Below are 22,482 nucleotides of genomic sequence, written 5' to 3' on the forward strand. Positions count from 1 at the left end.
ATAATTGCAAAATTAAATGAAATGTGACAATTATGACAATAATAAAAAAATAGGGTAAAGAATCTAATTTTTGTCAACTTCAAGACTTTAAAAGTTCATAACTTTTCACGTGTTAATTCTTTTAGGACAATTTCTTTGCCAAAATATTCAGGAACCAAGAAAATTTACTATAAGCTAATCAAAATTTATCCTGAAATAACAGTTATCGTAAAAAACTGATTTTATTAGTGAATTTAATTTTTGTGGTATGAAATGTAATTTTTGTGGTAATAATATATTAAGAATTTCTAGCTCAATTCTTCAAGAAAATTAGCTAAATTTACTATCAGACTTATATTCAATTAATTTAAGTTCAATTTAAGTCTGCAAAGCATGTAAAAAATGATAAATTAATTAAAAAAAATTTAACGAATTTTTAAATTTTAAATAAGATTCCCCTAGAAATTCCCTAGCTAGAGATTCCTAGCATCAACCTTAGTAAAAAAATCAACCAAAAAATCTCTTAGAAAAAATACCACAAAAATTAGATTTTTTTACAAAGAAATTAAATTCAATGTTTACATATTTTAAATGTGTTTTTTTAGTTAAACTGTTTAATACTAATTATTGTGAAAATATATGGTTTGTTTATCATATTAGTCCACTTTCTAAATGAATAAGTGATAATTCCTTAAGAAAATATTTAATTGAAAATTATAGTAAAAAATTGAATTTTTAGGGTTTATATTTTCGAACATAAAATCTTAGTTATGGGCTATTCTTTTTTTCCACTGAACTACTTAATTTTATTTGCTAGGTTCGTTCGTTAGCATAAAAACTATTTTATTTAGTTGATTAGAGGAATTGAATTTTCACCCGAAGAATTCGATTTTAAGGAAATTGGTGGAGAATAGATGTGTCAATTATTTGGGTTTTTACTATTTGTACAAATACCAAATACCCAAATATCGAGACCCCCAAATATTGTACAAATACCAAATATTTTCGAAAGTATGGATATGATGCGCAAAAACATCTGAATTTTCAAAAAGTTTCCTGTATATTCACGCTTAGTGTATAATTAGTAAAAACAATGAACTTAGAAGTAATGAAATTAATTGTTTTCAAAAAAAAATTTTAAAAAATAAGTAAAATATTAACTTCTCCTTAGTCATATTATTAGGAAATTTCTATGCAGAGAAGGTTCGTTCAACACTTGTTAACGTAGCTTGAATGGACTTCAATGAAATAAACCGCGCATCTAACTTCTCAGTCCTGTTTTTAGTATTTTTGAATGATTTAATGTCTTGATCTAATTCTATTCATGAATACAGCCATTCTAATCATAAGGACATGAAATGCGATTTTCTATCTCTTCTTCCTGACTTTTAAAACCACAAAATTTTTGAGCTTTTTTTTCCTAATCCATGACGACTTAGTTTAGCTTTTTAATGTCAAATAACTGCTAAGTTAGTAAAAATTAATGTTAAAAGACTGTTTAGAGTCATTTAAACTATTAAAACATAACATTAGGAAGGATTTTTATGAAATCATTTTTCGTATACAAATTTAAATAACCTTGGATTGTAAAAGCTCTTTTTCAAAAATTCAACTCATCCAAAGAATAGCCCTATATTAAGATAAAAGCTTCATAAAACTAAACATATATCATTTTAATAGCATTCTTTTATAATTTATTTACCTTTCTGGAAGTCAAAAACAGTGTAAAATAGAATTTCCAAAAAATGTCAATACCATATTATAAATTAGCTGATTCTGATGTTGTCATATATTCATAGCATTCAGCATATCTTAAATAAATTCCGGTCAATTAAATACAAGATGCTCCTCCTGTTGTCACAAGTTCCCAATTTTTGTTGTTGATCTAATTTCTTGCTCTCTATCTAAAGATTCTTTAATCCCACATCTATAAAACAATATTTAAAATATTATTTATCTATGATTTTGTCTGAATTTATCAGAATCTTTGTAGCTGTAATTTTATGATAAATTAATTAATAATTCCATTCATGTGTTGAGATGATTCCAATTCATCCAACAAATGGTTTCAATCCCGGGATTAGATGTTGAAAAAAAATATCAAGTTTTTAGTCGAATTATAGTGTAAATGTAATATTAATAGTTTTATTAGAAATTTTGAGGATAGAAAAAATCATCTCCAGTACACAAAAATGTGGTCTAAATAGTTAACAAAACAAATTAATGACAACAAATTGCCAAGATTTGTGTTTTCAAAGCCGAAATCAAGATGTCAACATCATGCTTTCTGGAAATCCCAATCTCGAAAGATTTTTGGGATCGGGAATAGAATTTTCGGGATCTCGGGATTTTTCCCGATATCAAGAAAGCAACAAGAATTTGCCTAAATTTTTGAGATCTTTGATGCCTTAACAGAATTTTAAAAAATTACATACAAATAAATTTAATTTCTGGCCTTTCAAAATATTAACAATTTAATATGAATTTTTAAAGAAAGTTTCAATAAATTTTTGTTATTTTATACTGTAAAGCCTCATGTTCAACTTCAACTTGAAGTTTTTGTATCAACATTAAATAAATTCGCAATCCCGTAATCCTGGGATTGAAACCCCTAATTCCAATAATTCAGTGAATCATATCTAATTTTGTAGCTTAATTAAATTTTTTAATTGGTCTCGTGACACTTCATATGTTCATATTGGCTCATGCTGTAATTTCATTAAGTAATTAATCAGATTTATTGTGAATCGTTTCACAATGACTTAATAAAATAAATCGATCTTAATGTTTCTCGTGAAACATTATAGAATAATAATTCAAGTTGTTGAGTATAGTTACTCATCATTCTGCATAATAAATCATAATCGTCGTCCTAATCATCATTTCCATTATCTGTCCAGTTTCGTCCTTAATTAGTGACCGTCGTTCACCGATGTTTTTACTTTCATCTACGTGCCTGGAATGCTGTAATTTCATTAAGTAATTAATCAGATTTATTGTGAATCGTTTCACAATGACTTAATAAAATAAATCGATCTTAATGTTTCTCGTGAAACATTATAGAATAATAATTCAAGTTGTTGAGTATAGTTACTCATCATTCTGCATAATAAATCATAATCGTCGTCCTAATCATCATTTCCATTATCTGTCCAGTTTCGTCCTTAATTAGTGACCGTCGTTCACCGATGTTTTTACTTTCATCTACGTGCCTGGAATGAATGAAATAATTTTGAAAAATTAGTATTTTTCATTAGATGAATCGACTCTTTCTTTTTTTTTGTCTTTTTGAGTCATGTTTATGCATATTTTTATACTTTGATCTTTTTTTCTTAGTATGATAAATAATTTTTAGCTTAAATTTTCTACGAGATTGTCTACTTTTAATGCTTTGTGTGTTATGATTGACATTACTTGTCAATTTCAATTTACTCAATTTCGTCTTTTTGAATTTCTTGTGTGATAAACTTATCATTAATTTTCTTCTTAACATGTAAGTTAAGTAAATTAATTGGAAGTTCATTCGATATAGGTATATATAAGTATATATAAGTATATATAAGTATATATAAGTATAAATACATTCGATATAGTTCATTCGATATAAGTATATATAAGTATATATAAGTCTACAATTTTATCTATTATGGATGATTAATGACTTTACTTTCACGATTTGATTCATTGCTGTAGTTAGCAATCCAAGACGTCTTTCTGATCTTTGATAATTCAACAGATGTAATGATTCAGGTATTTATTTTCACGATTTAAAGCACAAATTACACAATAAATAAAAGTAATTTTAGGTCACCTGAAATTTCCTGTGACGAAATATACTTCCTAAGAATAAATAATGTCATTATTTTACTTATTTATCCAAACTCAAATGTTTATCATAAAATGTATGATAAAAAATTGATATGCACCAGAAAAATCAGAAAAAACAAGAAGTGACCACTTTTAGCGGTGATATCTTTAAATCAGTAAAAACAAGTTTTACAATTATTGAACATACAAGTGACAAAAAAATATTGATAAGACACACTAGCGAGAAGAAGAAGTCCATTGACTATTGTATATAAATTCATCGCCATTTCATATCAATCGACATTCATTCGTTGAAATATTAAACAGTCCAGTTACAGTTTAACAGTGAAAAAAAGATGAAATTCTTAGTTCTTCTCGCCCTCGTCAGCTTAGCCGCTGCACAAGTTCAAGTACAAATTCCAATCATTCGCCCTCAACAACCACAACCACCACAACAACAGCCACAATGGCCAACCTTCCCACAGCCACCACGTGTACCAATTCAACCAAGAGCTCCATGGCGCGACTCTGTAAATGACCCAAGATGTGTTGGTGTTGATGACCATGAGGGGTATCCATTCTTCCTACCAGGAAACGGACAATGGGACTTCTTTATCTGTTGGGGTGATCGTGCCTGTAAGTTCACCATTTTACTCTCAATTTCCGAATTACTTTTTATTTTTATATATATATATATATTTTTTTTTAGGGCCATTCAGTTGCCCAACTGGAACAGTTTGGTGGGCAGCAGAACGTACATGCGCACTCCCATCACAAATTCCACAAAGAATTCGTCCATTCAGCGATGATGAAGAAGCACAAGAATAAATTAATGATAAATACTAAGTGATAGCCGACCATGTCCGATAAGTTCTCGCTAATTTCATTATAACTGCTTCATTCATATGCAAAATTTTAGAAAAAAAATTTTGATCACATTCTTCTGTTAAATAAATTGAGTGCTTTACATACAATTTCTCGATTTTTTTAAAAATTAAAAACATTTTTGTGTTTATTTTTATTAATAATAATTTTGAAAATTTTTTTATAACTTTTTCAGCATAAATTGCCGTTGGTCTTTCAATAAAACCCCATTTTTGAATACTTTATCTTTGCAGAATCATCCTATATAATTACTAACTAAAAGTCTACATCTAGAAATGCCATTCCAGTACTGAAAACCGCCACTCAATTGGTGCTTCTAATGCCAAGAATGTGAGAATGCTGTTCTTATGTAGATGAAAATTTTATATGTAAAAAAAATTCGTCTTAGTTGTAGATCGGGAACTGACTAAGGCCGTTCACTTATTACGTTCGCTTTTTAGGGGGAAGGGGGTCTAGGATTTTGTAACAGCCTAAAAAAAAATATTTTTGTATGGGCATTTTGTAACGAGAAGGTGAGGAAAGAAATTCGTTTTTTTTGGGTGACGTAATAAGTGTCCGTTAACTAAATAAACAATTACTTGCAGAAATATTTACACAACAAACATTAGTAGCCGATAGTGAGAGAATTCCAAGGAGTTTACAAATATAATCATTGAAATTGTACAAATGAGATAAGATAATGAAGTGCTCATCGTAAGAAAAATTTTTTAATTATTTTTTACATTGAACATTTTGGAACGGAGAGAAAATTTCATTTACAAATTGAAGATGGCACTACATGCTTTATAAAGTGATAACGCATAAATGTAGTTATGTCATCTATGCTATTTAGCATAGTTTAATAAATTCAAAAACATTAATCAAAATGATTTCAATGGTTTTTAAATTTCTCGTATTAAATACAATAATTGACTCAAAAAATCTCGTTTAAATTCTATCACATCTAGAAAATTTTGTCCAAATGTGCAGTATTTTTTGGACGAAACCTAAAATTTTCAAAATCCAAATGACCGTTTTTTCTGATGATGAGTAAACTTGCAATTTTTTGGTATTTTAAGCACTTTTAAATGCTTTAACTTAAATTAAATTCATGGTCCTTAATTAATGAATGAAAAATCAGATGAAAAAATTGTAAAATAACGTTGATAATGTGAAAATTGAAAAGTTGGTGTAAACTTTGTGTTGCACGACAAAAGTAAAAAACCTAAAATTATTCAATTTTCAACATCGAATATCTCGAAATCGGCGTCGATCGGCATTGTGGCATAAATACACATGGTAAATCTTGATTCTTTCTTTCGATTCATCTATATCTCGTGATGAGATCTGATAAAATTTTAACTTATTTACATTTAAATTACGACATTTTTAATCAAATTTTTATTAACTTTAAAGGCATTTTTCAATGCATTTCATATATTAGGGTTTCCAATCCCGGGACCCGAATACCGGGACTCGATTTTCCAATACCGAAATCCCGGGATTGAAATTTCGGTATTTCAACATACATTCAACGTACATTCAATATTCAAATTTAAAATTGAATTTTTTTGCAAAGAAAAAGTTTATCCTGAACTTAAATTATTCATTAGCTCTACCTTTTGATTAAAAATTTAAAATTTGGACTAAAAAACGATTAAAAATCTTTATTCACAATTTATTCTATAATATCTTGATGCACTTATTCAAGATCGATACTAATCCAAAAACAAATCATCGTCGTTTTCATTAGATCAGCTATTTATCAACTGATTAACATCAATTTTTCAGTTCATATCATTAGAGACGTTAAAAATTGTCGGGATTAGGATTTTGAATAGCGGAACTGATTTGTATGAAATATTGATATTCAATACTGATATTGGAAAGATTTCAATATCGGTATTGAAAATCCTAGTCGTAATTAACCCTAAATATGAAAGTCTGGAATCTGTCTTTACATATGAATCAATATGAACTTGAAACTTATTTAAAGTAGAGCTAAAGAAGTCAGTTTTTGAATTAGATTCTTTTTAAATGGCAAATCATCCTCCATTTAATTCAAATTTAGTTAGTTTCAGTTATTTTGAACCGTTGTGAGCATAATTTGATACCGAATTTTTAGTGAATTATAATATTAGAATTGATCCCGGGATCTCGGGATCCCGGGATTGAGAATTTCCCAATACCGTAATCCCGGGATTGAGATTTTGGTCCGGTATTGAAATCTCTAGTATATATAAATGGTATATATAGATAATCTAGATTTGAAAATTTTGTTCAAAAATTCATTTTTGTTGTGTATTATTTATTAATTTGTTTAGTGATCAAATGAAACTTCAAATAATAATGCTCCATTCCTCAAAATATCAGACTTTAAATCATTGTCCAACTCTAGAAAGTTGATTCCAAAGTTACGTATTTTTTGTTTACAATTTTCAATCCAAAATATTTCTGTTGATTTCTCAATATTTATACACTCAAATTATTCAGTTTATATACCAAATTAAAAGTTGATATTTACGATTTGATCACTGAAATGCATTGAAAAATGCCTTTAAAGTTAATAAAAATTTGATTAAAAATGTCATAATTTAAATGTAAATAAGTTAAAATTTTATCAGATCTCATCACGAGATATAGATGAATCGAAAGAAAGAATCGAGATTTACCATGTGTATTTATGCCACAATGCCGATCGATGCCGATTTCGAGAAATTCGATGTTGAAAATTGCATAATTTTGTGTTTTTTACTTTTGTCGTGCAACACAAAGTTTACACCAACTTTTCAATTTTCACATTATCAACCTTATTTTACTATTTTTTTCAGCTGATTTTTCATTCATTAATTAAGGACCATGAATTTAATTTAAGTTAAAGCATTTAAAAGTGCTTAAAATACCAAAAAATTGCAAATTTACTCATCATCAGAAAAACGGTCATTTGGATTTTGAAAATTTTAAATTTCGCCCAAACTGTACATTGAATTTTTGAACAAAATTTGCAAATTAAGAAAAATCCGAAAAATTTATTTTTTAATCTGAACAAATTTAATACATTCACAAAATATGGTGTGAATATAAACAAAATTAATTTTTTTTTATTCACAAGATCCGAACCGTTCCATAATTGGTTCTTTCCAACAGATGAAACACAAAAACCACCACAAGTTCTAATTCCTCAAAAGATGAAAAACGAAAATGAACTAGAACAAGGTCAGTCGTATCAGGGTAACAATGCACCTCCTTCGTGGATGACTCAGAACCAAAATAACATTCTCAGTTGGATGAACAATCCATCACAAAATCAGCCGTCTTATGTGCGAATTACTACTAAAAAGAAAGCAATTTGAAATCAGCATCAACATTTTGCACCAGCACCAATCCAGCAGCAATTTACGATTTCACACTTTCAGAATATCCAACAACCATTATTAAATCATCAAGCTCAGGCTTGATTTTGAATACAGTTTCAAGTTCGATAGTTCCTACTAGTATAGTAATTTCTCGTATTAAATACAAAGAAAATTTTAAATTCTATCACAGCACTATGATCTAGATTTGAAAATTTTGTTCAATGTGCAGTATTTTTTGGATGAAACCTAAAATTTTAAAATCCAAATGACCGTTTTTTCTGATGATGAATAAACTTGCAATTTTTTGGTATTTTAAGCACTTTTAAATGCTTTAACTTAAATTAAATTCATGGTCCTTAATTAACGAATGAAAAATCAGATGTGTTGCATGACAAAAGTAAAAACCCAAAATTATGCAATTTTCAACATCGAATATCTCGAAATCGGCGTCGATCGGCATTGTGGCATAAATACACATGGTAAATCTTGATTCTTTCTTTCGATTCATCTATATATCTGATGAGATTTTTAACTTATTTACATTTAATTTTCATTTTTAATCGAATTTTTATTAACTTTAAAGGCATTTTTCAATGCATTTCAGTGATTAAATCGTAAATATCAACTTTAAATTTGGTATATATAGATAAACTGAATAATTTGAGTGTATAAATATTGAGAAATCAACAGAAATATTTTGGATTGAAAATTGTAAACAAAAAATACGTAACTTTGGAATCAATTTTCTAGAGTTAGACAATGATTTAAAGTCTGATATTTTGAGGAATGGAGCATTATTATTTGAAGTTTCATTTGATCACTAAACAAATTAATAAATAATACACAACAAAAATGAATTTTTGAACAAAATTTTCAAATCTAGATCATAGTGCTCAGAGCACTTATTTTAGAGTTAAAAGAACAATCATCGCTTCAATGTCAGCTTTATCTTCAGCTCAATAAAGAGCCTGATACTCATTAATCTACAAAATAAAATTCTACAATCGTCTCGGAAAATAATTTTCTATCATCAATCAATCAAAAATTGTCATTAGAACAAATAAAATACTTTCCAAAAAATACCTTTTTTTATTGAGATATGCAATAATTGATTGGAAGCAAAAGGCTTTAAATAAATGACAGAAGACAGCTACACTTATTTGTTTTCGAACAATTGAACTGAAACAATGTGGAAATTTTATTGTTCTGTGATTTTGCAAATAATTTTTGTGTTATTTGTAAGTGGAAGAAGTTTGGATGAAGTTCTTTGGAATATGGATAATCAAATTTCTCTATATAATAAGCAATTGCCAAGTCAAATTCCTGATTTGTAAGTTTTCTGATTTTTAAATTAAACCAGAAGTGCTTTTTAAGACTTTTTTCGATCGTTCGGCTGGAACGCGAGATCTTGAAAACTAGACATCGTAGAAAGCTCAAAATTGTTTAAATATTTCAATTACATAAAGTTATTGGGTTATCGGTTATTTTGAAGTTTCAAATTACTATAATTAATGAACTTCTGATTTCAGTACTAAATGTAAACAACATTTGGCGGGAAAAATTTTAAAAGTGACCTAAATCTTACTGAATTTTGTTTATTAGGTCTGGAAGTGACCTGGATATTACTGGATCTTCGTTGTTAGGTCTGGAAGAGACCTGGATCTTTTTATTAATGTGTGACTTATTAATCAATTACTGATCGCTAGGACAATAATACGCTTAAGTCCCTCAATCGTTAACTCGAGGACTTTTCTATTTTTTTTAATTACGATGTCAATTTCAGACAGAAACTTTTTGCCACAGCACTATGATCTAGATTTGAAAATTTTGTTCAAAAATTCATTTTTGTTGTGTATTATTTATTAATTTGTTTAGTGATCAAATTCAAATAATAATGCTCAATTCCTCTAAGTATCAGACTTTAAATCATTGTCTAACTCTATAAAATTGATTCCAAAGTTACGTATTTTTTGTTTACAATTTTCAATCCAAAATATTTCTGTTGATTTCTCAATATTTATACACTCAAATTATTCAGTTTATATACCAATTTAAAGTTGATATTTACGATTTGATCACTGAAATGCATTGAAAAATGCCTTTAAAGTTAATAAAAATTTGATTAAAAATGTCGTAATTTAAATGTAAATAAGTTAAAATTTTATCAGATCTCATCACGAGATATAGATGAATCGAAAGAAAGAATCGAGATTTACCATGTGTATTTATGTCTCAATGCCGATCGATGCCGATTTCGAGAAATTCGATGTTGAAAATTGCATAGTTTTGGGTTTTTTACTTTTGTCGTGCAACACAAAGTTTACACCAACTTTTCAATTTTCACATTATCAACGTTATTTTACCATTTTTTCATCTGATTTTTCATTCATTAATTAAGGACCATGAATTTAATTTAAGTTAAAGCATTTAAAAGTGCTTAAAATACCAAAAAATTGCAAATTTACTCATCATCAGAAAAACGGTCATTTGGATTTTGAAAATTTTAAATTTCGCCCAAACTGTACATTGAATTTTTGAACAAAATTTTCAAATCTAGATCATAGTGCACAGAATATAATTTGCAAATTTGTTGCAAATTAAGAAAAATCCGAAAAATTTATTTTTTAATCTGAACAAAATTAATTTTTTTTTATTCACAAGATCCGAACCGTTCCATAATTGGTTCTTTCCAACAGATGAAACACAAAAACCACCACAAGTTCTAATTCCTCAAAAGATGAAAAACGAAAATGAACTAGAACAAGGTCAGTCGTATCAGGGTAACAATGCACCACCTTCGTGGATGACTCAGAACCAAAATAACATTCTCAGTTGGATGAACAATCCATCACAAAATCAGCCGTCTTATGTGCGAATTACTACTACCAAGAAAGCAATTTGGAATCAAAATGCCAATACCCATCCAACTCCCATTCAAAATAATCAGCATCAAAATTTTGCACCAGCACCAATCCAGCAGCAATTTACGATTTCACACTTTCAGAATATCCAACAACCATTATTAAATCATCAAACTCAGGCGCCAGTTGTTTTGAATACAGTTTCAAGTTCGATAGTTCCTACTAGTATACCAAAATCAGAAAATCAACAAAATTCCAACAATTCAAACCAAATTATTCAATTCGATCCAAATATTCAAAAAAATACTATCAATCAGCCAAACTTAAATAATCAAGTCAACATAAATCAACATATCCCTGTAACTCAAAATCCAATATTAAATCGACAAACGACGGGGCCAAATCTGATGATAACAGAAAAATCTGATGATCAAGTTACAAATTCAGCTCACTCACAATTTACAGCTTCTGCGATTCAAATTACCACACCATCAAACTTAATTCAACAGCGTCCAACACTTGCAACTATTCAAAATACTGTCCCTTCCGGGATTATACAACAGACTATCAAACCTGATTTTCACATAACTGACCCAGTAATTCAAAATAGTCAACAGCCAATTATGAAACACTCACAAGGTTCAACAATTTTTAGAACTCAACCTACGCTTCCATCTTGGTTAGCTCCTGCCATTAAGCCAATTATAATAGTAGACACATCCATTTCAACATCTCATCCTATTTTCACTGCTCCAATCATTAGTCGCACACAACAACATACTTTTTCCTCAACTCAATCACCATTGATCCAAATAGCTCCACAGATTACTATCAATCCATTTAATCCTCAAGTTCCAACAGCACCATCTGTAACAAATTTTTCTCGATTAGCAACAACACCGTCTATTACAAGGATTCCGCAATTTCCATCATTGAATCTTTTTGATTTGCATCAAACGTTGCTAAATCAGCTCCAAAATAATCAAAGCATACAAGATATTTTAAAAATTGACACAAATAGTCAAGGGATATCTTTCCCAACATACACAGCTCCGATTTTTCGAAAAACGCAACCACCAACAAATGTTCGACAAAATCAATTGCCACGGCAAAACTTAGAGTTTACAATTCCTGTCTCAAGAACAACAACTACCATGTTTCCTGGAGTTCCAATAATAACAAGACCTTCAACTCCAACTACCACATTCCCGAGAGTTCCAATAATAACAACACCTTCAACTCCAACTGTCGGATTGTTCTCCACAACGGCTAGGCCATTGTTCCCAATAATACCAATAACAAAAACTACTGGGAGACCAAATTGGCATTCAAATATTGGTCAAACTACTACAACAAGAAGTTCTATCTTCCCTTCAACTACAACATGGAAACAAAATTTGATTCCAATAACAACTAGATCACCATTGATACCTAATATCCCACAAACTCCTATTAGACCAGTAACTTCAACTATTAGATCAACTGTTCCAACCAATAGGCCTCCTTTTGCAACACCAAGACCACCACAAGTTCTAACTCGACCTCCAGTAGTCTCAGCTAGAACAACAACTAAACAACCACAAAAAATGACAACTAAAGAAGTTTCAAGAACAACACAAACACAAGAGATAAGAATACCACTTCGGAATCAGCAATCGATCAATGACATATTGAAATTGACAGATAACATGTTGTCATCGTTGAACAATCAGATATGGCAATCAATCTCCCGAATTGGATAGAAATTTTTGATTTGAATTAATTTCAATTAAATTTTGTGAATAATTATTGCAAAATGTTCATAATAAATATTTTCTATCAAATTTATTATACATAATTAGGATTTCTGAATAACCACATCTGAAAATACTCAAACGCGGTTAATAATTTTTATTACAATATTTTTTTTTTACCGACTATTTTTCTTTTCTTGGTAATGTAAATTTTTATTTCAAAGTAAGTTGAGTTCGAACAGTTGCCATATTTCGACAATCTAATGCCAAAAAACGGTGATTCCACCGATGAAATTTTTCACAAAAATGAATTTTCTCTTAATTCACTCGATAAAAACCCCGAAAACCGCAAATTTTTATATGTTCCCTGCGGGATAATATTCCCACTTAGAAATGCACGTGGACCCACCAAGATATTAATCCCACATATATTTTCAAGTGGGAATATTATCCTCGTGTACCACGATTAAAATCCTGGTTTAACTTAAATCCGGGAATTAAAAGAATCCTTGTGGATAAAAACTCCACTTGTATTTTCAAGTTTTTTCAAGTGGGGCTTTTATCCTCAAAGATTTACATGAAGATACACATTTCGCTTAGTAATTAGACAATTTATGATTGTTTAAGTAATACCAAATCCTTAGAATTGTCATTGAAATTTTCTTGAAATCTTAGTCGCTAAAGTCGGTGGCTAAATGTTCGCTTATTTTAGCGAATATTGTAGTATTGTAGCAGGTTTAATTCCAGATTTAGTTCGTGAAAGTGATTTGGACTCTACTGGATCTTGTGTTTAAAAGAGATTAAATGCTGATTGCCATTCGATTGATTGTTCAACAATAATCCGCAAAATACATATTTGATCAATGAATGATCAGTAAAGTCTAAAATCAGCTTGTTCCTTCTTCAATCAAGTGTCGATTGGCACCATTATTCTTTGTAGGATCACTGGCATAAACACTTCACAACTGATAAGAGGGTAATTCCTTTCCAATTCTTACCTTAATCTTCTTTCTTAGAAAGCTTTACGATGAGACCCTCTTTCCAATCCTCTTTGGACCAAAGCATCTTTCCCGTGGCATTTGCATCCACTTTAAGAATCTCAGAAGAAATAGAATCGCCATCTGCTTCCATTTTCAATTTCTTGACTGCCTCAACTCTGGGGGTTGTCGATTGTTTCAACAACTGTTCCATCTCTCTGTTCCTTCCTCAAAGTGGTCTCTCCACCTAGCAGTCTGCTCATCAAAGGAGAACAAGACTTTTCCCTCTTTTGATTTTAAGCTCTTTAATAGTATTACAATGGCCAAGTGAATCACTTTTTTACAATCGCTCGTAAATCCTTGAATTTTTTATTCGCACAGTTGCAATAAGATTACTATGATAAAACTATTCACGATATCCGATAATCTTATTAAAATTAATGTTTTTTAGATAAAAAAATTCATTACTTTCCACAATTTTCTTTTTTTCTGCTCACTAAAATATTTTTGGACTCATGTTTCACAGATATTTGTTGTCCCGTTTCTTAAACTATTTTATTTAACTTATTAATAATCCATCCAAGTTGTTTTTATAAGAACACTGCAAAATTTCACTAACTTGTATTTTCTGGAATGACATGAGAAAAATTATTAACAAATAGTTATGTTCTGAAAAAATTGTTATAAGAGTTGGAAAACCGGTGGTAAGAATCTTTCGATACATTCGATATCCAGCATCTTGAGCTTCTAGTTACTAGAAGTTACAAGAAATCTGTAGCATCAAGCGCGTTGTTCTTTAAAAAGTATAATTTAATTGTATAAAAGTATAATTTGAATATTTAGTGTATCAGGATTGAAAAGGCCTAGTTTGAAGTGAAAGAAAAAAATGGGGAATCACTAGAATTCTGCACGGATAATTAATTAATCAACGAAAAGCCAAAGACAAAAGAAGAAAAAAAGGAAGCAATTAATGATTAATTTAAGCATTCAAAACAACCAATTCTTTCCATCATATATTAAAATTATAGTCTGGTGGTGAATTTAATTGTCTCAGCAAATACATTTTAAATATTAACGTCTTTGTGATGAATTTGATTTAATTATCAAATCTTAATAAAGTGATTTAATTATCACGTTAATAAATTGTTGGATTAACTTTCAACGTCCCAAATAGTTGAATTAATTTTCAACGTTTCTGTTTTAAAACTGAATTAATTTTCAGCACTATAATAAAGCTGACTTAATTGTCAGCATTTCCGAAAAGGTTGACTTGATTGTCAGACAGTAGTTAACAATCTGTACAAAGTGACTTAATTGTCAAATAGATCAGACTTACTGTCTTTAAAATAAAGAATATTAAATAATGAAAATTAATGATAAATCAGCTAGCAAAGCTGGAAATGGATCCTTCTTAAATTCACTGCTTGACAGCCAAAGATCAACACAGACATCAAATGGGAAGAAACGTGGCAGGAACACAATAGCAGACGGCAATTCAATGCAGAGCATAAAAAGCTATTTTCCAAGTGCACCTTCTCAATGTGAACAAAATAAAAGCATTTCCTCTATATCGTCGTTTGGTTCCACAGTATTGAATGCTGCTGAAATGAAGAAAAGAAAGTTAAAATCGCAGAAATCAAGGATGTGCAAATAAAAAATTACAAAAGTCCTCGTGTTATTGATCGAGGGACTTAAGCGCATTTTTGTCCCAGCGATCAGTAATTGATTAACAAGTCATTTCCAGACCTAAAATTCAAACGTTGTTCAGTAAACACTGTAAAAACATCGAAGAACATTGAAAAACACTGTGAAACTATGAAAAAACGTGTTTTTGTTTTTGTTGTTGTTGTAAATGAAAATGAAAAACTGTTAATTATAGTATTTATGCGTTGATTTGAAATTTCTAAATGACCGATAACCCAATAACTCGATAGAACTAAGCTATTAAAACAAACTAGAGCTCTCTACGATGTCTAGTTTTCGAGATCTCGCGTTCCAGCCGAACAGCCGACCGAACGAACGAACGAACAAAGTGCATTATTAAGCTACCTTTTTGAAAACAAGTTTCAAAAATGCGCTAAAAAATGTCTTACTTGATATTATATCTGATGTTTCTAAATGTGTTGAAGACAGCGACAAAATTCTTCAGTGCCACAATGAACTTATACGTAGACACAATAACAACTCATCCGCCATCCAATCAAGCACCAAAACAATAAATAATCTGTCCGATGGGGTCGGTAATTTGACTGACGCACATAATGAATTGAAAAATCGTATCCAAACACTCGAGGTTTCAAAAGACTGTGCCTTTGACAGTCATTTTATAAATATCATACTTGTTGATGAAAAGGAAGCTTCAGTGATTCTGTCACACCTGGTCGCATCTTCTCATTAATCGTTAAATGTTTAGATAAAAAAGAATCTGTTATGAACTTAAAAATGATGGAATCTTACATAACGTTAGGAATATTAGTTTCATATAAAGTCACTGATCGTAATGATGGGAATAAGACAGAACTTCACTTAAATATTGTTACTTCAGTGAAGGGCATTGATGAATTGAGAGTACGGCTGAGTACGGAACAATAAAAAGAAAACTGAAATGACACAAAAGAGGAGGAGAGAAACTGATGAAAATGATGATGCAAGCAATGCAAAAAGAGTTCCTTCCAGCACACCAAAACGTAATTGATATATGCAATCACCAGCTTAGCTACATACAAGTTACCTAAATAGCTCATTAAATTCCGAAAATTTAATTCAAAATCATGACTGTGAATTATAGGAAATAAAAAAGGAAATTATTAATAAGGACAATGAGCTCAAGTTTCCTTTACTACTTTGGAATATCCGATCAATCAAATCAATGAAAAAATTTACAAAATTTAAATTTCATCTAGCTGGACTGGTGAGCAATAAAAATAAAAATATTGATTTCATAGCATTAACTGAATCATGGGTTAATGAACTTGATGAATTTAAATTGTATGAACTAAAGAACTATAACTCAGTGACATTCGACGTAGCAAGCCCCGCGCGCGAAAGTAAACAAATAATTTTTACAGTGCAAAAAAAAATCAAATTAACTATCATAAATAAAGAACAAATCAGTGAAAGTAGATAAAAAACATAAATAAGTAATCAATAAATCGAAATACCTAATTAGTGAACAGTGAAAAAGCAAATTAGTGACAATAAAAGTAAAACAAAAAATTGTAAACAAAGAAACATTACTAGTGCTAAAGCCCGGCAAAGCCGGTAGTGTCACAATGTCAACTACAAGAGTTGGGAAAAGAAAAAACAAGCTTACAGTAGAAGATAAAGAACAAATTGTTAAGCAAATTAAAACAAACAAAATTCAGGCACAGTCTTCCAGCTCTCCAACCAGAAACAACCACACAAATGCAAACTTAGAATACGACACAAGCAAAAAGCTCTCAAACGAAATTGAAGGTGAGAAATATTTGATCGTACATAGAACAGACAAAGGACTAACAATGAAAGACATGTCTCCTATAATGCTTGAAATGGCATTCAAAACAGTCACAAACAATGGTAAAATCACATGCAGAACGCTCAAAAGTGGAGACATTTTAATAAAAACAGAAAACGTTAAGCAAGCCAAAAGTTCTTGTAATCACGTTAACAAGAATCACACAAGTCAATCTTGAAGTCTCAGAGCATCGATCTCTTAATTCGTGCAGAGGTGTAGTTAGTGCATATGAGCTAAAGTACGAAGATGAAGAATCACTCCTCGAATACCTGAAGCCACAACAAGTTATCAAAATTGATTTTCACATGAAGAATGTGGGAAACGAGCGCGTCAAATCAGGACTTGCGTTTGTAACATTTGGAACTAATGAGCCACCAGAATACCTGACTATTGGATGCCTTAAACTGAGAGTTAGGCCTTATATTCCAGCACCAATGAGATGCTTCTCGTGTCACATCTCTAAAACCTGCCCCAATCAAAGCACGCCAACATGCTATAACTGTTGCGAAGAGAAACATATCGAAACAAAAGAAGAGAAATGCACTAGACAAAACAAATGCATAAATTGCGGCTCAAACGACCACAACAGCTACAGTAGAACATGCAGTGAATTGAAGAGACAAGTCGAGATTCAAACAATTAAGGTCACACAAAAAGTATCCTTCTCAGAAGCTGTCAAACGATCAAACATGCAACGAAGAACATATGCACAAATCACAGCAAACAGCAGTACAACAAACGTCACAAACGATAAACAATGCCAATGTCCTCACTGTGATTTTCACAAAACAGAGAACACGCAACAGCGAAAAATAATTGATTATGGCGACTTGAATGAAAATGACAAAGAACTGAACTCAACGGAAGTTGTGGACAGTGAGAATATGGGAACAGAATATCCTTCCACATCACAAGATGGCCAACACTCCAACAATTCTTAACTGGAATATCAGGGGCTTTAACGCCAATCGCAATGAATTAGAACTGTAAAGTAATGAATTTAACCCAGGATTTAACCCCATATTTATCTCGTTACAGGCAACCAAGTTGAGGAAAGACATAAATTTCAAAAACTATAAAGTATATAATAAAAATAAAGATTGTAATAGTGATAACATAGCTAGTGGAGGAGTAATGATCCTCGCGGATAAAAATTTACACACAGAATTGTATGACTTAGACACAAACTTACAAGCAATTGCCATTCAGACATCCTACCCAACGGACTTAGTGCTTTGTAATGTTTATCTAGACCATGGACTTAGAGTAACAGACATACATGACCAGCTAGACCACTTAATACGACAATTAGGACCCAATTTCATTCTGACTGGTGACTTTAATGCACATAGTGCATGCTGGGGCTCACACAAGACAGATGGAAGAGGAAGGACTATTGAAGAGTTAATTGACGAACATGCATTAGTGATAAAGAACGAAAACTTACCGACACACATAGCAAGTACGAATAGCAGACTAACAGCAATAGACGTAACACTCTGTACAGAAAATCTAACTGACGAATTTGTATGGACTGTACTAGAGGACGTTCACGGTAGTGACCATTTCCCAATCTTACTAACATTCGCCCAGTATACACAAGATTTAACTCAACGACAAAGGTACAATGTCAAAAATGCAGATTGGATAAAATATAGACAAAAAATTAATTTCCAAAACTTAGACAGGACAAACATTAACACATTAACAACAGACATCACAAAACGAATACTTGAAGCAGCCAAAGCTTCCATGACAATCTCCAAAAGATTTCAAGGAAAGAGAAAACTGCCATATTGGAACGAGAACATAAAAAACATGATAATAGAAAGGAAAAAAGCTATTCGTGAGTTTAAGAGGACCCTTGACTCAGACGTAAAAGATAAAATTAGTAGATTATCGGCAGAAATTCACGAAACACTAGAAAAATGCAAGAAGGAGTCATGAAACCAATTCACAACATCAATCAATAAAAAAGCAACATCCAAAGAAGTATTTGACAAAGTTCGAACATTAAATGGTAAGTCCAAAAGTACAACAATTAAAACGTTATTTGACGAAAATGGACAGCAAATACATGACCAGACATTAATATCGAACCTAGTTAAAGACACTCTTGAAGAAACATACAATGACAACAATAACACAAACAGACGACACAACATTCCCCAAGACAATGACAATAGCCCCTACAATGAAGAAATCACCTTGCTAGAACTTGAACAAGCACTATCAAACTGTAAAGGCTCCTCTCCCGGACCAGACGACATACATTATGACATGATAAAACAACTAGAGATTAGAGAAAAAAAGACAATACTCGAACTATTCAACAAAATCTACGACGAAGGGCATGTGCCACAGACTTGGAAACATTCACTTGTAATTCCCATCAGGAAACAAGGAAAAGACCCAAGACATCCACAGAATTACAGGCCGATTTCCTTGACTAGCTGTTTAAGTAAGATCCTAGAACGAATCCTTAACAGACGATTACAGTGGACCTTAAAACGAAAAGAACTTTTAAACAAGTTTCAATCAGGCTTTCGAAAAAGACGAGGAACGACTGACAACATTACCTACTTGACTGACGAAATACAAAAGGCTTTCATCGAACAGAAACAGACAGTAGCAATCTTTATCGACATCAAAAAAGCATATGATACAATTGACAGTTTATTGAAGATGGGTTTTAAGGGGAAAATTATTAAATTTTTACAGAATTTCTTGACAGACAGGACCTTTAGCATACAATTGGGAGGGATTAAATCAGACATAGGACGGATGAGAAAGGGGATACCACAAGGTTCAGTTATCTCATGCACACTATTTAATGTAGTGTTCAATGAGATTCTGAATCATATCGACGAGCCAATTAAGTACTGTGCTTATGCAGATGACTTGGTAGTCTTTTTGAAAGGAAAGACTACTAAAGAAATCTCAGCTAGACTCCAGACCACACTCAACTGTATTGACTTAAATATGAAACAACGAGGACTAGAAATATCAAAGGACAAGACAAAAAGTATGCTTTTTTCGAACAAACACAAACGAAACATCGACGAGCCGAAAATTAAGCTAGATGGACAGATCCTAGAAAGTGTGAAGAAATTTACCTTCCTAGGAATGACTTTTGACACTAAACTTAACTGGACTGACCACATTGAAAGCATAACAACCAAGACAAAACAGAATTTGAGAGTAATCCGAATGCTTTCAAATACAACGTATGGATCGGATAGAAAAACATTACTCAAATTACACGACGCACTTATAAATTCCATAAATAATTATGGAGCAATTGCATTAAATCATTTGACTAAAAACCAAGACAATAAGCTAAAAGTTGTACATATGAAGAGTTTAAAGCTTGCTATCGGTGCCTTCGTAACAACACCGAACAAAAGTCTAGAGGCTGAGACAGCAGTAACTCCTCTAGAACACCAACGAACACTACAGCGAATTAAGTATGCATGTAAAGTACTAACAAATCCTAATCATCCCTTATACGCAAGCCTAACAGACAGTACAAAAGACAATAAATATTCCCAACGAATGAAACCACCAATCTCATTTACAATGAGACAAGACTTACATCCACTAAACATTGATAGTAACACAAAAATAACACAGCAAACAGGAAAAAGAAACACAAAATCGTCATTTGTACAGATTCTCTTAGTGCTGTAATTGGAATACAAGACAGTGAGACAAAGCACCCATTGATAATGGAAATACAAAATAGGTTGAAAAAGACAAACATGATTATTATATTTTTGTGGGTGTCTAGTCATGTTGGTATCATTGGGAATGAACAAGCAGACGTAGAAGCCAAACAAGCAACCAAAGAAACTTTTACAGGACAGCAGCACATAGTAAGCACAGACATCAGCAGATACGCGAAGGAACTGATTGTTAGAAGGTGGCAGTTAGAATGGAATCACGAAATTAACAGAGAAAATAAATTAGGAGCTCTGAAAAAGACTTTAGACAAATGGAAGAATATTAACACACTTAACAGAAAGGATCAGACAGTAATAACAAGATTAAGACTAGGACATACTCGACTAACACATGGACATTTAATTGAACGGACAAATGCACCGACTTGTAGCTGCGCGGAGATGCTTACTGTGAAGCATCTGTTCAGCTGCAACTTTAATAGAACACTCCAAGATAAGCACAAAGTAAGCTTTGAAACGTTGGCAAAGGACAGTAGGGATGAATTGCTTAAAGTTATAGAATACATAAAAGAATTAGATCTTTACGACTCGATTTGAGCCACACCAGATATGTTATCACTAAAACAAAAATGTAAATACAAAAAATGAAAAATGTAAAGAATGAAGCATAAAAGGTTTTTTACGCCGATTGGAAAGGTTTGAGTACGTTTCCACACGGCTTTTTCCTTTTAAAAAGAAGAAGAAAAAACAGAATCAGTAAAGGTCCTTCAATTTTATTTCGGACCGTAATAAAGTTAATAATAATAATAATAATAATATAACTCAGTGACGCTATTAAGAGACTTATCTTCTGGTGGAGTAATCATTCTGTATGTTCGTAGAGGCTTGGCGATTAATGTTATCAGCAAAACATCAAACAGTCATCTTGAATCATTGTTTGTTGAATTAATGTCATCAAATTTCAAGCAAAAAATATTTGTTATATATAGTCCACCATCGGGAAACTTATTCACCTTTTATGATTTCATTGAAGAAATATGTAGTGCTCACGATAACGTGAGACGTTAACGTTTAGGAGACATGAAGATCAATACACTCAAACTTGATAAATGTAAACATTACAATGACATTTTGCTGCTACAAAATTATCAAATTGTAAATGATGGAATAACCAGACCTGTATCGGGAACATTAATCGATCATGTCCTATTAGAGAAATACTTTATAAAAAAAAACTTTTAAAAAAATCCTCGTTTTTCGCGTGGACTAAAAAGGAGAAAATAAATTTTATTTTGTGTTGTAGAGAAATTGGTTTGAAAGTTGAGACGACACATGAATTACAAACATGCACCTTGACCTTATCGTAAAGTTCTACAACTTAAAACTAGGGCGCTTGTTAACAGAACTTCATCAAAGCTTTGCGCCCTCGTTTTAAGTTGTAGAACTTTACGATAAGGTCAAGGTGCATGTTTGTAATTCATGTGTCGTCTCAACTTTCAAACCAATTTCTCTACAACACAAAATAAAATTTATTTTCTCCTTTTTAGTCCACGCGAAAAACGAGGATTTTTTAAAAAGTTTTTTTTTATAAAGTATTTTATCTTCAACTTTTTAGTCAAAATATTATTTAATTTATCAAGTTTGAAGAGCTAAGCTATACCGATAGGCCAAGCTTCGCTTGGCATAAGTTTGAGGAACTAAGCAAGACCGATAGGCCAAGCTTCGC

General features: G+C 31.2%; 2 protein-coding genes and 1 long non-coding RNA gene across 3 annotated transcripts; all 3 read left to right on the forward strand.

The window, feature by feature from the left end:
• The first annotated feature begins 4,079 nt into the window (after positions 1-4,079).
• On the forward strand, positions 4,080-4,787 carry LOC139097340 (uncharacterized). Its single transcript, XM_070649148.1, has 2 exons — positions 4,080-4,422; positions 4,496-4,787. The coding sequence occupies exons 1-2, from the start codon at positions 4,143-4,145 to the stop codon at positions 4,612-4,614; spliced, it is 399 nt and encodes a 132-aa protein (XP_070505249.1). The 5' UTR covers positions 4,080-4,142; the 3' UTR covers positions 4,615-4,787.
• A 214-nt stretch (positions 4,788-5,001) lies between these two features.
• LOC139097344 (uncharacterized) lies at positions 5,002-8,025 on the forward strand. Its single transcript, XR_011545056.1, has 3 exons — positions 5,002-5,183; positions 5,256-5,364; positions 7,763-8,025. It is a non-coding gene; the product is annotated as an uncharacterized lncRNA (long non-coding RNA).
• Positions 8,026-9,181: 1,156 nt separating this feature from the next.
• LOC139097341 (mucin-2-like) lies at positions 9,182-12,704 on the forward strand. Its single transcript, XM_070649150.1, has 2 exons — positions 9,182-9,336; positions 10,668-12,704. Exons 1-2 carry the CDS (start codon positions 9,194-9,196, stop codon positions 12,607-12,609), a joined length of 2,085 nt encoding a protein of 694 aa, XP_070505251.1. The 5' UTR covers positions 9,182-9,193; the 3' UTR covers positions 12,610-12,704.
• The last annotated feature ends 9,778 nt before the right edge of the window (positions 12,705-22,482 follow it).

Source organism: Chironomus tepperi, unplaced genomic scaffold, assembly GCF_022539635.2.
Source record: "Chironomus tepperi strain 1889 unplaced genomic scaffold, CSIRO-AGI_Ctep_v1 contig_420, whole genome shotgun sequence".
Lineage (NCBI taxonomy): Eukaryota > Metazoa > Arthropoda > Insecta > Diptera > Chironomidae > Chironomus > Chironomus tepperi.

Excerpts from the sequence above, each read along its gene's own strand:
- LOC139097341 (XM_070649150.1), top strand. The coding sequence starts at position 9,194 with ATGTGGAAATTTTATTGTTCTGTGATTTTGCAAATAATTTTTGTGTTA. Across the intron at positions 9,337-10,667 it reads CCAAGTCAAATTCCTGATTT|ATCCGAACCGTTCCATAATT; the intron begins GTAAGTTTTCTG and ends TTTATTCACAAG.
- LOC139097340 (XM_070649148.1), top strand. The coding sequence starts at position 4,143 with ATGAAATTCTTAGTTCTTCTCGCCCTCGTCAGCTTAGCCGCTGCACAA. Across the intron at positions 4,423-4,495 it reads CTGTTGGGGTGATCGTGCCT|GGCCATTCAGTTGCCCAACT; the intron begins GTAAGTTCACCA and ends ATTTTTTTTTAG.